The sequence below is a fragment of the Hypanus sabinus genome, unplaced genomic scaffold (genome assembly GCF_030144855.1).
Source record: "Hypanus sabinus isolate sHypSab1 unplaced genomic scaffold, sHypSab1.hap1 scaffold_917, whole genome shotgun sequence".
NCBI classification, from domain to species: Eukaryota; Metazoa; Chordata; class Chondrichthyes; order Myliobatiformes; family Dasyatidae; genus Hypanus; species Hypanus sabinus.
Genome location: NW_026781770.1, coordinates 23,541 through 38,406, shown reverse-complemented (window position 1 = coordinate 38,406; position 14,866 = coordinate 23,541). Strand labels below are relative to the sequence as shown.

At 46.8% G+C, this 14,866-nt stretch overlaps 1 protein-coding gene across 1 annotated transcript in view; it reads right to left on the bottom strand.

The window, feature by feature from the left end:
• The window catches only part of LOC132390472 (glutathione hydrolase light chain 1-like), a 122,232-nt gene extending 110,105 nt beyond the window's left edge, over nucleotides 1-12,127 (bottom strand). Inside the window, exons 1-2 of the mRNA XM_059963083.1 lie at nucleotides 11,943-12,127; nucleotides 1,778-1,905 (exon numbers count right to left, since the gene is read on the bottom strand). Of these exons, the coding sequence (XP_059819066.1) occupies nucleotides 1,778-1,905; nucleotides 11,943-12,118 (304 nt within the window). The 5' untranslated portion in view covers nucleotides 12,119-12,127. The remainder of the gene's footprint in view (nucleotides 1-1,777; nucleotides 1,906-11,942) is intronic.
• Between the last annotated feature and the right edge of the window lie 2,739 nt (nucleotides 12,128-14,866).

Genomic DNA, 14,866 nt, shown 5'->3' with positions numbered 1-14,866 from the left:
ATGCCACTCCACGTACGCAGCCCTGATCATGCCACTCCATGGGCACAGTCCTGATCTTGCCACTCCACGGACACTGCCCTGATCATGCCACTGCATGGACACAGTCCTGATCTTGCCACTCCACGGACACAGACCTGATCATGCCACTCCATGGAAACAGCCCTGATCATGCCACTCCACAGACACAGTCCTGATCATGCCACTCCCCGGACACAGCCCTGATCATGCCACTCCACGGACACAGTCCTGATCATGCCACTCCACGGACACAGCCCTGATCATGCCACTCCACGGACACAGCCCTGATCATGCCACTCCACGGACACAGTCCTGATCATGCCACTCCACGGACACAGCCCTGATCATGCCACTCCACGGACACAGCCCTGATCATGCCACTCCACGGACACAGCCCTGATCATGCCACTCCATGGGCGCAGTCCTGATCTTGCCACTGCACGGATACAGCCCTGATCATGCCACTCCATGGACACAGAACTGATCTTGCCTCTCCACGGACACAGCCCTTATCATGCCACTCCATGGAAACAGCCCTGATCATGCCACTCCACGGACACAGCCCTGATCATGCCACTCCATGGAGACAATCCTGATCATGCCTCTCCTTGCGTACAGCCCAGATCATGCAACTACACGGGTATAGACATGATCATGCCACTCCATGGACGCAACCCTGATCAAGCCAGTCCACGGGCACAGCCCTGATCATGCCACTCAATGGACACAGCACTGATCATGCCAGTCCTCGGGGACAGTCCTTATGTTGACACCCCAGGGACACAGCCCTGATCATGCCACTCCACGGGCACAGTCCTGATCATGCCACTCCACGGACACAGCCCTGATCATGCCATTCCACGGATACAACCCTGATCATTCCCCTCCATGGACACAGCACCGATAATGGCTCTCCACAGACAGAGGGCCTAATCATGCCACTCCATGGACACAGCCCTGATCATGCCACTCCACGGACACAGCCCTGATCATGCCAGTCCACGGACACAGCCCTGGTCATGCCACTCCACGGACACAGCCCTGATCATGCCAGTCCACGGGCACAGACCTGATCATGCCACTCCACGGACACAGCCCTGATCATGCCACTCCACGGACACAGCCCTGATCATGACACTCAATGGACACAGCCCTGATCATGACACTCAATGGAAACAGCCCTGATCATGCCAGTCCATGGGCGCAGCCCTGATCATGCCACTCCACGGGCACAGCCCTGATCATGCCAGTCCACGGACACAGACCTGATCATGCCACTCCACGGACACAGCCCTGATCATGACACTCACTGGACACAGCCCTGATCATGCCACTCCACGTACACAGCCCTGATCATTCCTCTGTAAGGGCGCAGCCCTGATCATGCCACTCCATGGGCACAGTCCTGATCATGCCACTCCATAGGCACAGCCCTGATCATGCCACTCCACGGACACAGTCCTGATCATGCCACTCCATGGACACAGCTCTGATCATGCCACTCCACGGACACAGCCCTGGTCATGCCACTCCATGGACACAGCCCTGATCATGCCACTCCAGGGACACAGCCCTGGTCATGCCACTCCATGGACACAGCCCTGATCATGCCACTCCACGGACACAGCCCTGGTCATGCCACTCCATGGACACAGCTCTGATCATGCCACTCCACAGACACAGCCCTGATCATGCCACTCCATGGACACAGCCCTGGTCATGCCACTCCACGGGAACAGCTCTGCAGAAACCAACTGACCTGGTTCGATGAAGTTTGGAGCCGAAGGTGAAACACCGTAATAATTGTTGTGGCCCGGGGTGGAGAAGTCGTCCATTTGATTGTTGAAGATGATGCCACTGGTGTTAGACCTCACCTTGGATCCAAAACTGCAACAGGAAGGATTGATATTGTCATGGAGATAAAGCACAGAGTGAGGCCCTTCAGCCCACCTAGTCCATGCTGAGCACCAACCACCCAGTTTCACTAGTAATTCATTCTCCCGACATCCCCATCATTGCTCTGATTCTACCATATACCGATATACACTGACGGAACTTACCTTGGCCAAGTAACCTACTGACCCACGTGATGGGGAGCAAATCAGAAACACCACACAGACAGCCCCCAAGGTCAGGACCGAGCCCGGGTCTCTGGAACTGGGAGACTGTGGACTGCATCACTAGCTAAACAAATTTAGGTGACAGGGACGTCAAACAAAAGTAAAGTTCACAAGGACGTATTTGTAAGCGGGAGGGAATGTCGGGTGGGGAGGGAATGTCGGGTGCAGTGAGAGGATCTCACTCTCGTTCCAGGGTTGATCGATTCCTCCAGGATCTCAGCAACACACACCGACCGCTGGAGGAGGTCCGCAGGTCAGGCAGCACCAACGGACAGTCGGAGTTTCAAGCTGAGCCCTTTCATCGGCACTTCGGATAACACTTCCCTGGAATATGGACCACAGTGCTGAAAGGCTGGGTGAGTAGTAGTCTCTCCAAGTCCGAGCAAGACGAGTGTGTTGCGCGGTCACCGTCTGTGGGCACGCATATGACTTCTGAGGCCGAATCAGAAGCGCAGATGGGGCAAGGAGCTCCGCCTGCTGGGGCAGGAGCGGACGCCTTCCTGTGTCTCTCTTGACTCGCCCTGAGGCGCTGCATGCGCCAGTTGGCTTGGAGGTTGTTGGCTGCCTTGGAGCGTAGATTGCGCCACTTGGACCGGTCAGCAGCAGAGTGTTCGAGATTGCGGGGCTGGAGTTTGGCCCACTTGAGGTTTGAATTCAGGTTGTCCTTGGGCGACCTTGGGCACGGTTGCCCTGCTCCAGTTCTCCGTAGAACAACTGACGTGGCATTCTGTACTCATCCGTGCGGATCACACGGCCGGTCCATCTGAGCTGAGCCTTCAAAACCCTGGCTTCAATGCCTGTGGAATTGGCTCGGTCCAGGACTGTCAGGTTGGAGATACGGTCTTGCCAGCGGATTTGCACGATTGTGGAACTGTTCAAGCTGTTTGAGATGTCTGCGATGCAGTGTCCAGGTTTCACAGCAATATAGAAGTGATGAGACCACAGCAGCATTGTAAACACCAGTGAATCTGCAGATGCTGGAAATAAATAAAAACACAAAATGCTGGCAGAACTCAGCAGGCCAGACAGAATCTATGGGAGGAGGTAGTGACGATGTTTCGGACCCAAACTTTCAGATTAGTGGAGAGGCGAATGTCTTTGTGCTGTAGAACTTTGACCCGGAGCCTTGCTTTCTGGATCCTAGACGTGACTTCTTTATCAAGGCCACCGTCGCTGCAGATGGTACTCCACAGGTATTCGAAGTTGCCAATAGTCGGTGCTAATCATGCCCTGAAAACCAAGTTTTTCAAAGCAAAAGATAGGGCATACAACAAAGCAAACATTAGTGGGAAGTTGTAGGATTGGGAAGCTTTTAAAAACCAATAGAAGGCAACTAAAAAAGCAGAAAGGAGCGGAAAGACGAAATATGAGGTCAGGCCAGCAAATCATGTAAAAGGGTTTTATTTTTCCAAATATATAAATATATTGAGAGTAAAAGAGAGGCAGAGTGGATATCACGCTGCTGGAAAGTTATGCTGAAGGCGTAGCAATGGGAGGCAGACAAAATGGTGGATGAACTCAATAAATATTTTGTGTCAGTCTTTACTGTGGAAGATACAGATAGAATACCAGTAATTTGAGAACGTCAGGGAATGGGAGTGTATTTGGTATTACTAAGGAGAAGGTGAAAAATGTAAATGGACCAGATGAACTACACCCCAGAGATCTGAAAGAAGTAGCTGAGGAGATTGTGGTGGCATTAGTAATGATAGTTCAAAATCCACTGGATTCCTCAATGATTCCGGAGTACAGGAAAATTGTAAATGTCCCTCCACTCTTTAAGGGAGGGAGGCAAGAGAATAGAAATTATGGCCAGTTAGCCTAACTCAAATGGTTGGGAAAATGTTGGAGTCCATTGTTAACGATGAGGTTTCAGGGTAATTGGTGACACATTGATAAGACAGGCCAAACTCAGCATATTTTCCTTATGGGGAAATCTGGCCTGATAAATCTGTTGGAGTTCTTTGACAAGACAAAGGAGAGTCGGTGGAGGATGCTAAACTGGATTTTCAGAAGGCCTTTGACAAGAAGCTGTAGATAAGCCCGCTGTACAAGATAAGAACCCATGGTATTACAGGAATGGTACGAGGGGATGGAAGATTGTCTGACTGACAGGAGGCAGAGTGGGAATAATGGGAGACTTTCTGGTCAGCTGACTGTTGGTGGCCCGCAGAGGTCGGTGTTGTGATCACTCCTTCTCATGCTTTCTAGCAATGATATGAACAATGGCATTTATTCCTTCATTCTGCAAGGGTGAAAAAAACAGAATAGGAATTACATATCGGCCTCCAAATAGTAGCCAAGATGTGGTGTTGAGATTGCAAGCGGAGCTGGGAAAGGCATGTAATGAAGGTAATGACACAATTGTAATTGGGACTTCATTTTGCAAAGGGATTTGGGTAAGTCAGCTTGGTGTCCTATCACAAGAGAGGGTATTTGTTGAATGCCTACAAGATGGCTTTTTAGAGCAGCTTGTGCTTGAGCCTACTCGGGGAAAGGACATCTTAAATTGGATGTTGTGGAATAACCCAGATCTTATTGGGGAATTTAACAGAAAAGAACCCAGAGGAGGCAGTGATCATAATATGATTGAATTCATAACGCAATTGGAGAGGGAGAAGCACAAGTCACATGTTTCAGTATCACAATGGAATAAAGGGAATTCCAGAGGCATGAGAGAGGAGCTTGCCCAGGTGGGTTGGAGGGGATACTGGTGGGGATGACGACAGAACAGAGATGGCTGAAGTTACCGGGAATAGTTCACAAGGCACAGGACAGATTTCTCAAATGGCAGGAGTAGGCAACTGTGGCTGACGAGGGAAGTTAAGGACTGCATAAAAAAGCCACAGAAAGGGCGTCTAAGGCAACAAAAGTGAGTGGGAATTTGGGTGATTGGGAAACTTTTAAATACCAACAAAAGGCAACTAAAAAAAATGCAATGCAGTTAAAAAATGAGACAACGTTTCTCCAGAATGATATCAACAAACCACTTGATAAAATAGACTACACCAGAAAATTCACATAACGATTGGCAATCCCCAATCCAGAGTCCGGAGAGGCTGCTGCGTATAAATATCGCACTACCATCTTAGCGCTTCTCCTGGAAAGGAGCTCCAATCCCACCAGACAAAACAAGACCAAAAACTAAAGCTACAAGACCTGCACAAAACCACATAATTACAACATATAGTTACAACAGTGCAAACAATAGCATAATTTGATTAAAAAAAACAGACCGTGGACACAGTAAAAATAGTCCAAAGATGTTAAAAGACTGTAAGTTTGAAAGAAACCACCACACTGTTTCCACAAGTCCCCAGGGTCCCGACAGACTCGTCATCTCACTCCGGCGGCTGAAGGGAATACCCCCGCTATGGACTTCCAGGGCTATGGACTGCCCGACTCAGCCTCGCAGACGCAGCACACAATGGAAGCTCCATCGAACCCAGCCTCGCAGACACAGCACACACCGAAAGTGACCTGACCGCAGCGGACTCCGAGTCCGTCGAACCTCCGAGCCGACGACCATCTCCTCCGGCACAGCTTCTCTGAGTCCATCCCCAATACCATCCTCTGCCGAGCGTATGAAATACGGGGGCAAACTGGCCAGTAAAATAAAGCAGAATACTAAAGGTTTTCTCAGTTATATAAAGAGTAAAAGGGAGGTGAGAGTTGATATTGGACCACTGGAAAATGATGCTGGTGAGGTTGTAATGGGGGATGAAGAAATGACAGATGAAGATAATGAGTACTTTACATCAGTCTTCACTGTGGAAGACACTAGCAGTGTGCCAGAGGTCTGAGAGTGTCAGGGAGCAGGAGTGATTGTCATTACTATTACAAAGGGAAAAGTGCTGGGCAAACTGAAAGGTCTTAAGGTGGATAAGTCACCTGGGAGATATCGGATGCATCGGTCATGATCCTTCTTGAATCACTTGATTCTGGCATGGTCCCGGAGGACTGGAAGATTGCAAATGTCACTTCACTTTTTAAGAAGGGAGGAAGGCAAAATAAAGGAAATGATAGGCCGGTTAGCCTAACCTCAGAGGCTGGGAAAGTGTTGGAGTCTATTATTAAGGATGAGGAGAACTTGGGGACTAATGATAAAGTAAGTCAAAGTCAGCATGGTTTCTATGAAGGGAAATCTTGCCTGACAAATCTGTTAGAGTTTTTTGTGGAAGTAACAAGCAGGGTGGACAAAGGAGAGGCAGTGGATGTCACTTACTTGGATTTTCAGAAGACATTTGATAAGGTGCCACACATGGGGCTGCTTAACAAGATAGAATTCTGTGGCATTACAGGAAAGATATTGCATGGATAAAGGGATGTCTGACAGGCAGGAGGCAGAGAGTGGGAATAAAAGAGGCATTTTCCAGTTGGCTGCTAGTGACTAGAGGTGTTCCTCAGGGGTCAGTATTGGGACAACTGGTTTTCATATTGTTTGTCAATGATTTGGATAATGGAATTGATGTCTTTGTGGCAAAGTTTGAGGATGATACAAAGATAAGTAGGTAGTGCTGAGGAAGCAATGCCATTGCAGCAGGACTTAGATAAATTGGAGGAATGGGCAAAAAAGTGGCAGATGGAATACAGTGCTGGGAAATGTATGACAATGCATTTTGGTGAAAGGAACAATAGTGTGGACTAATATCTAAATGGGGAGAAAATTCAAACATCAGACAAGCAAAGGGATTTAGGAGTCCTCAGGCAAGGCTTCCCGAAGGTTAATTTACAGGTTGACTCTGTGGTAAAGAAGGCAAATGAAATGTTGGCATTTATTTCAAAGGGGAGAGAATATAAAAGCAAGGAGATAATGTCAGGCTGCACTTGGAGTATTGTCAACAGTTCTGGGCCCCGTATCTCAGAAAGGTTGTGCTGTCATTGGAGAGTCCAGAGGAGGTTCACGAGGATGATTCCACGAAAGGGGGGGCTAACATAACCATATAACAATCACAGCATGGAAATAAGCCATCTCGGCCCTTCTAGTCGGTGCTGAACGCTTACTCTCACCTAGTCCCACCGACCTGCACTCAGCCCATAACCCTCCAGTCCTTTCCTGTCCGTATACCTATCCAATTTTAATTTAAATGACAATATTGAACCGGCCTCTACCACTTCTACTGGAAGCTCGTTCCACACAGCTACCACTCTCTGAGTAAAGAAGCTCCCCCCTGTGTTACCCCTAAACTTTTGCCACCTAACTCTCAACTCATGTCCTCTTGTTTGACTCTCCCCTACTCTCAATGGAAAAAGCCTATCCACGTCAACTCTATCTATCCCCCTCATAATTTTAAATACCTCCATCAAATCCCCCCTCAACCTTCTGTGCTCCAAAGAATAAAGACCTAAATTGTTCAACCTTTCTCTGTCCTAGGTAACTTCTAGTAAATCTTCTCTGTACTCTCTCTATTTTGTTGACATCTTTCCGTATAATTCGGTGACCAGTACTGTACACAATACTCCAAATTTGGTCTTATTTACCAATACCTTGTACAATTTTAACATTACATCCCAACTCCTATACTCAATGCTCTGATTTATAAAGGCCAGCATACCAAAAGCTTTCTTCACCACCCTATCCACATGAGATTCCACCTTCAGGGAACTATGCACCATTATTCCGAGATCACTCTGTTCTACTGCATTCTTCAATGCCCTACCATTTACCATGTATGTCCTATTTAGATTATTCCTACCAAAATGTAGCACCTCACACTTATCAGCATTAAACTCCATCTGCCAGTTTTCAGCCCACTCTTCTAACTGGCCTAAATCTCTCTGCAAGCTTTGGAAACCTACTTCATTATCCACAAAGCCACCTATCTTAGTATCATCTGCATACCTACAAATCCAATTTACCACCCCATCATCCAGATCATTAATGTATTTGACAAACAACATTGGACCCAGTACAGGTCCCTGAGGCACACCGCTAGTCACTGGTCTCCAACCTGACAAACAGTTATCCACCCCTACTCTCTGACATCTCCCATCCAGCCACAGTTGAATCATTTTACTACTTCAATATTAATACCTAATGATTGAACCTTCCTAACTAACCTTCCACGTGGAACCTTGTCAAGGGCCTTACTGAAGTCCATATAGACAACATCCACTGCTTTACCCTTGTCAACTTTCTTAGTAACCTCTTCAAAAGATTCAATAAGATTTGTCAAACATGACCTTCCACTCATAAATCCATGTTGACTGTTCCTAATCAGACCCTGTCTATCCAGATAATTATATATACCATCTCTAAGAATACTTTCCATTAACTTACCCACCACTGACGTCAAACTGACAGGCCTATAATTGCTAGGTTTACTCTTAGAACCCCTTTTAAACAATGGAACAACATGAGCAATACACCAATCCTCCGACACCATCCCCGTTTCTAATGACATTTGAAATATTTCTGTCAGAGCCCCTGATATTTCTACACTAACTTCCCTCAGGGTCCTACAGAATATCCTGTCAGGACTCAGAGACTTATCCACTTTTATAATCCTTAAAAGTGCCAGCATTTCCTCCTCTTTAATCGTCATAGTTTCCATAACTTCCCTACTTGTTTCCCTTACCTTACACAATTCGATATCCTTCTCCTTAGTGAATACCGAAGAAAAGAAATTGTTCAAAATCTCCCCCATCTCTTTCGGCTCCACACTTAACTGTCCACTCTGATTCTCTAAGGGACCAATTTTATCCCTCACTATCCTTTTGCCATTAACATAACTGTAGAAACTCCTTGGATATATTTTCAGCTTACTTGCCAAAGCAACCTCGTATCTTCTTTCAGCTTTTCTAATTTCTTTCTTAAGATTCTTTTTACGTTCTTTATATTCCTTGAGCACCTCATTTACTCCATGCTACCTATATTAATTTTAGATCTCTCTCTTTTTCAGAACCAAGTTTCCAATATCCCTTGAAGATCATGGCTCTCTCAAACTTTTAATGTTTCCTTTCAACCTAATAGCAACATAAAGATTCTGTACCCTCAAAATTTCACCTTTACATGACCTCCATTTCTCTATTACATCCTTCCAAAAGAACAAATTGTCCCAATCTACTCTTTCTAAATCCTTTTGCATCTCTTCAAAGTTAGCCTTTCTCCAAATCAAAAATCTCAACCCTGGATCCAGTCCTATCTTTCTCCATAATTATATTGAAACTAACGGTACTGTGATCACTGGACCCGAAGTGCTCCCCAACACATACCTCTGTCACCTGACCTATCTCATTCCCTAACAGGAGATCCAACACTGCCCCTTCTCTAGCTGGTACCTCTATGTATTGCTGCAAAAAACTATGCTGCACACATTTTTCAAACTCCAAACCATCCATCCCTTTTACAGTATGGGCTTCCCAGTCCATGCATGGAAAAGTAAAATCTCCCACAATCACAAACCTGTGCTTACTACAAATATCTGCTATCTCCTTACAAATTTGCTCCTCCAATTCTCGCTCCCCATTAGGTGGTCTATAATACACCTCTATAAATGTTACTACACCTTTCCCATTCCTCAATTCCACCCAAATAGCCTCCCTAGACGAGCCCTCTAATCTATCCTGCCAGGGCACCACTGTAATATTTTCTCTGACAAGCAATGCAACACCTCCCCCTCTTGTCTCTCTGATTCTATCACACCTGAAGCAATGAAATCCCAGAATATTTAGTTGCTAATCACACCCCTCCTGCAACCATGTTTCACTAATAGCTACAACATCATATTTCCAGGTATCAATCCATGCTTAAAGCTCATCCACCTTTCTTACAATGCTCCTAGCATTAAAGTAAATGCATTTAAGAAATTCTCCACCTCTTCCTCTCTGTTTATCTCTAATGGTACAAAGAACTTTACTGTCTTCTTTTTCTTCCTTCTCCCATACATCTGTTCCTACACTCTGGTTCCCCTTCTCCCTTGTATCTGGTTTAAATCCACTGGAGCCTCTCTAGCAAACTTACCTGCAAGAATATTTGTCCCCCTCCAGTTCAGATGTAAACTATCCAGCGGTTTGATGAATGTTTGGCAGCTTTGGGCCTGTACCCACTGGGATTTAGAAGAATGCGGGCGGACCTCATTGAAGTTGACTGACTATTAAAAGGACTAGATAATGTGGATGTGGAGAAGATGTTTCCTGTGGAGGGGATATCCAGAAATAGAGGACACAGCCTCAGAATTGAGGGGCAACCCTTTAGAACAGAGGTAAAGAGGAATGTTTTCAGCCAGAGAGTAGTGAATCTGTAGAATGCTCTGCCATAGACTGTGGTGAGGACAAGTCCCTGAGTATATTTAAAGTTGAAATTGACAGTTCCCTGATCTGTCAGGGCATTAATAGATATGATATGAAGGCAGGAGTATGGGGTTGAGTGGGATCTGGGATCAGCCGTGGTGGAATGACGGGACAGACTTGATGGGCTGAATGGCCTAATTCTGCTCCTATGTCTTACGGTCTTTTGTTCTGTGGCCAATTTGCAGATGACACAGAGACTGGTGGAAGGGCAGGTAGTGTTGAGCAAACAGGGAGTCTGCAGAAGGATTTAGGCAGATTAGGAGAAAGGACAAAAAAAGAGGCAGATGGAATACAGTGTAGGGAAGTGTATGGTCATGCACTTTGATAGAAGAAACAAGGGGGCATTAACGGGGAGAAAATCCAGAATTAAGAGATGCAAAGTGACTTGGGAGTCCTCACGCAGGATTTCCTAAAGGTTAACTTCAACGTTCCTTCCCATCGATTTTCACAGCTCTGTCGACAAACCGTTCCTCTGAGCAAGAAACGGTAAAGCAGCCTGAGATCGACGTGACGCTTTAATAAAACGTTATGGAGTGTAAATGAAAACTGCAACTGTGCAGCAGCAAACACTGTACGGCATTACTTCAGTTACTGAGCAGCCATACACCTCTGCAGTTTCGAGAGAACAGGGTACATGGAGCTTAGAAAACGAGAGAGCTGGGGACATCCTAGGCGGGTTCCAGAGTAGGTGACCTGGTCCGCCTAGCATTGTGGGCGACGTGCTGCAGATTTCCATGTCCCTATGGAGAACAGCGGCTAACTTGCAGATTGATGCGATGAGGAAGGCAAATGCAAAGTCAGCATTCATTTTGAGAGCACTCAGCAAGGATGTAGTGATAAGGGTTTATAATTCTTGGAGTATCGTGAGGAGGGTTTGGAGGGGGTCCAGACGAGGTTCATGAGAAAGATCCTGGGAGTGGAAAGGTTAACGTATGATTTGGTTTTGAATATCCAGTGCCCACTGGTTCAGAACAATGAGAGATGATCCCATTGAAGTGTATTATGGACAAGAGAAAATCTGAAGATGCTGGAAATCCAAGCAACACGCACAAACTGCTGGAGGAACTCAGCAGGCCAGGCAGCATCCGTGGAAGAGAGGACAGTTGATGTTTTGGGCCGAAACCCTTCGGCAGCACTGAAACGTATTATGGAATGGTTTTGTTGGACTGGAAAATGTCTGGTCCTGTCGTTGCCACTGGAGACTAAGGCTGGGCTGGCAGTTCAGGGATGGTCCACGCTGCAGTGGACATTACTGGTGAGGTTGTTCAGTTCCAGATGCCCATTGGCTGGGAGTCCTTTCCCACAGACCCTCCCCACCCACCCTGTGCACTCAACCCTAGTCGTCTTATCCCCCCAGTGACCCTCAGCTCCATCCTTCCCCCAATTCTACCCCTCCCCCACTCCCTCCCACACAGACATATCTCCCCATCTGTCCATCTCTTCTCCCCACACCCAGACCCGCCCTCCACCCACTACAGAAGCACCAGGTTCTAGGAGGGGCCAGTGCCTTACTGCATGTTGATGGAGCTGGTCACCGACACAGCACTGCCGTCCTCAGCAACCAATGAGAAGTGTGCGGTGCCGTGGGATTCGCTGGTGTCGGACTCTGGTTCGTAGTACTTGTCATCATGCGTGGTGTTGTCTGTGATCTTGGCCCAGAGTCTCGCTGCAAAGTAGTCGGAGGTCATGTTGGAGATGAGCTGTTAAGGAGAAGAGCAGGTCTGGGGGTTGGCAGAGCATGGGGATTGTGTGAGGGAAAGCACAATGGGTCTGTCTTACTTGTACTAACAACAGACCGTCTCATTAATACAGAACCGATTGTGTAGGTATTGATCATCTGACAGGCAACCCGATTAACCAATCAGTTGTGAAGGTATTGATCGTCTGAGAGGCAAACCGATTAACCAATCAGTTGTGTAGATATTGATTGTCTGACAGGCAAACCGATTAACCAATCAGTTGTGTAGATATTGATTGTCTGACAGGCAAACCGATTAACCAATCAGTTGTGTAGGTATTGATCGTCTGAGAGGCAAACCGATTAACCAATCAGTTGTGTAGGTATTGATTGTCTGACAGGCAAACCGATTAACCAATCAGTTGTGTAGGTATTGATTGTCTGACAGGCAAACCGATTAACCAATCAGTTGTGTAGATATTAATTGTCTGAGAGGAAACCCAAATAACCAATTATTTGGTACTCTGAGCGTTGTTGTATAGGTGCTAATGTTGAGTAAATTGTAGAAACACTGGCTGACAGAATGTGAGTAGATTGATAGTTTAAAGTTGAATTGTAACCTTACACCGTAAGACCACAAGACCTAGGAGCAAAATTAGGCCATTCACCCCATCGAATCTGCTCTGCCATTCCATTATGCTGTTCCTGCATTCCACTCAACCTCATACACATACCTTCTTGCCATATCCTTTGATGCCCTGGCTGATCATGGAAACACAGAAACCCTACAGCACAATACAGGCCCTTCCGCCCACAAAGTTGTGCCGAGCATGTCCCTACCTTAGAAATTACTAGGCTTACCTATAGCCCTCTATTTTACTAAGCTCCATGTACCTATGTAAAAGTCTATTAATAGACCCTATCGTATCTGCCTCCACCAGCATTGCTGGCAGCCCATTCCACACACTCACCACTCTCTGAGTAAAAGACTTACCCCTGGCATCTCCTCTGTGCCTACTCCCCAGCACCTTAAACCTGTGTCCTCTTGTGGCAACCATTTCAGCCCTGGGAAAAAGCCTCTGATTATCCACACGATCAATGCCTCTCATCATCTTGCACACCTCTATCAGGTCACCTCTCATCCTCCTTCACTCCAAGGAGGAAAGGCCGAGTTCACTCAACCTATTCTCATAAGGTATGCTCCCCAATCCAGGCAACATCCTTGTAAATGTCCTCTGCTTCAACATCCTACCTGTAGTGAGGAGAACAGAACTGAGCACGGTACTCCAAGTGGGGTCTGACCAGGGTCCTATAGAGCTGCAACATTACCTCTCAGCTCCTAAATTCAATTCCATGATTGATGAAGGCCAATACACTGTACGCCTTCTTAACCTTCACATACTTGTCAAACTGCGCAGATGCTTTGAGCATCCTGTGGACTCGGACCCAAGATCCCTCTGATCCTCCACACTGCCAAGAGTCTTACCATTAATACTATATTCTGCCATCATATTTGACCTACCAAAAAGAACCACTTCACACTTATCTGGGTTGAACTCCATCTGCCACTTCTTAGCCAATTTTTGCATCCTATCGATATCCTGCTGTAACCTCTGACAACCCTCCACATTATCCACAACACCACCAACCTTTGTGCCATCAGCAAACTTACTAACCCATCCCTCCACCTCCTCATCCAGGTCATTTTTAAAAATCACGAACAGTAAGGGTCCCAGGACAGTTCCCTGAGGCACTCCACTAGTCACTGACCTCCATGCAGAATATGACCCATCTACAACCACTCTTTGCCTTCTGCGGCCAAACCAGTTCTGGATCCACAAAGCAATGTCCCCTTGGATTCCATGCTTCCTTACTTTCTCAGTAAGCCTTGCATGGGGTAACTTATCAAATGCCTTGCTAAAATCCATATATACTACATCTACTGCTCTACCTTCATCAATGTGTTTAGTCACATCCTCAAAAAATTCAGTCAGGCTCATAAGGCACGACCTGCCCTTGACAAAGCCATGCTGACTATTCCTAATCATATTATACCTCGCCAAATGTTCATAAATCCTGTCTCACAGGATCTTCCCAATCAACTTACCAACCACTGAGGTAAGACTCACTGGTCTATAATTTCCTTAGCTATCTCTACCCCCTTTCTTGAATAAAGGAACAACATCTGCAACCCTCCAAACCTCCGAAACCACTCCCATCCCCAATGATGATGCAAAGATCGTTGCCAGAGGCTCAGCAATCTCCTCCCCCACCTCCCACAGTAGTCTGGGGTACAGTTCATTTGGTCCCGGCAACTTATCCAAGTTGATGCTTTCCAAAAGCTCCAGCACATCCGGCGCTCAGTCCTCCAGCATTGGCGGGATCTCCCTGTGGCCACACACTTCAATTCCACAGGCCACTCCCACTCCGACATGTCTGTCCATGGACTCCTCTACCGTCAAGATGAGGCCACACGCAGGTCGATGGAGCAATACCTTATCTCCCGCCTAGGTAGCCTCCTTCCTGCCGGCATGAACATCCAACTCACTGACCTCCATTGATACCCCTGCCCCCTCCTTACCCCATCCCTATCTATAATTTTAGTCTGTTTCTCTTTCTCTTTCCCCCCCACTACAATCTCCTCCCAGCCCTACCTTTCTTTTTCTTTTATTTCCCATAATTCTCTACCTTCCCCCTAGCCCATTTCCCTCCAGCCCATCACTTCCCAGCTCTCTACTTCATCCCTCCCCCCACTTCT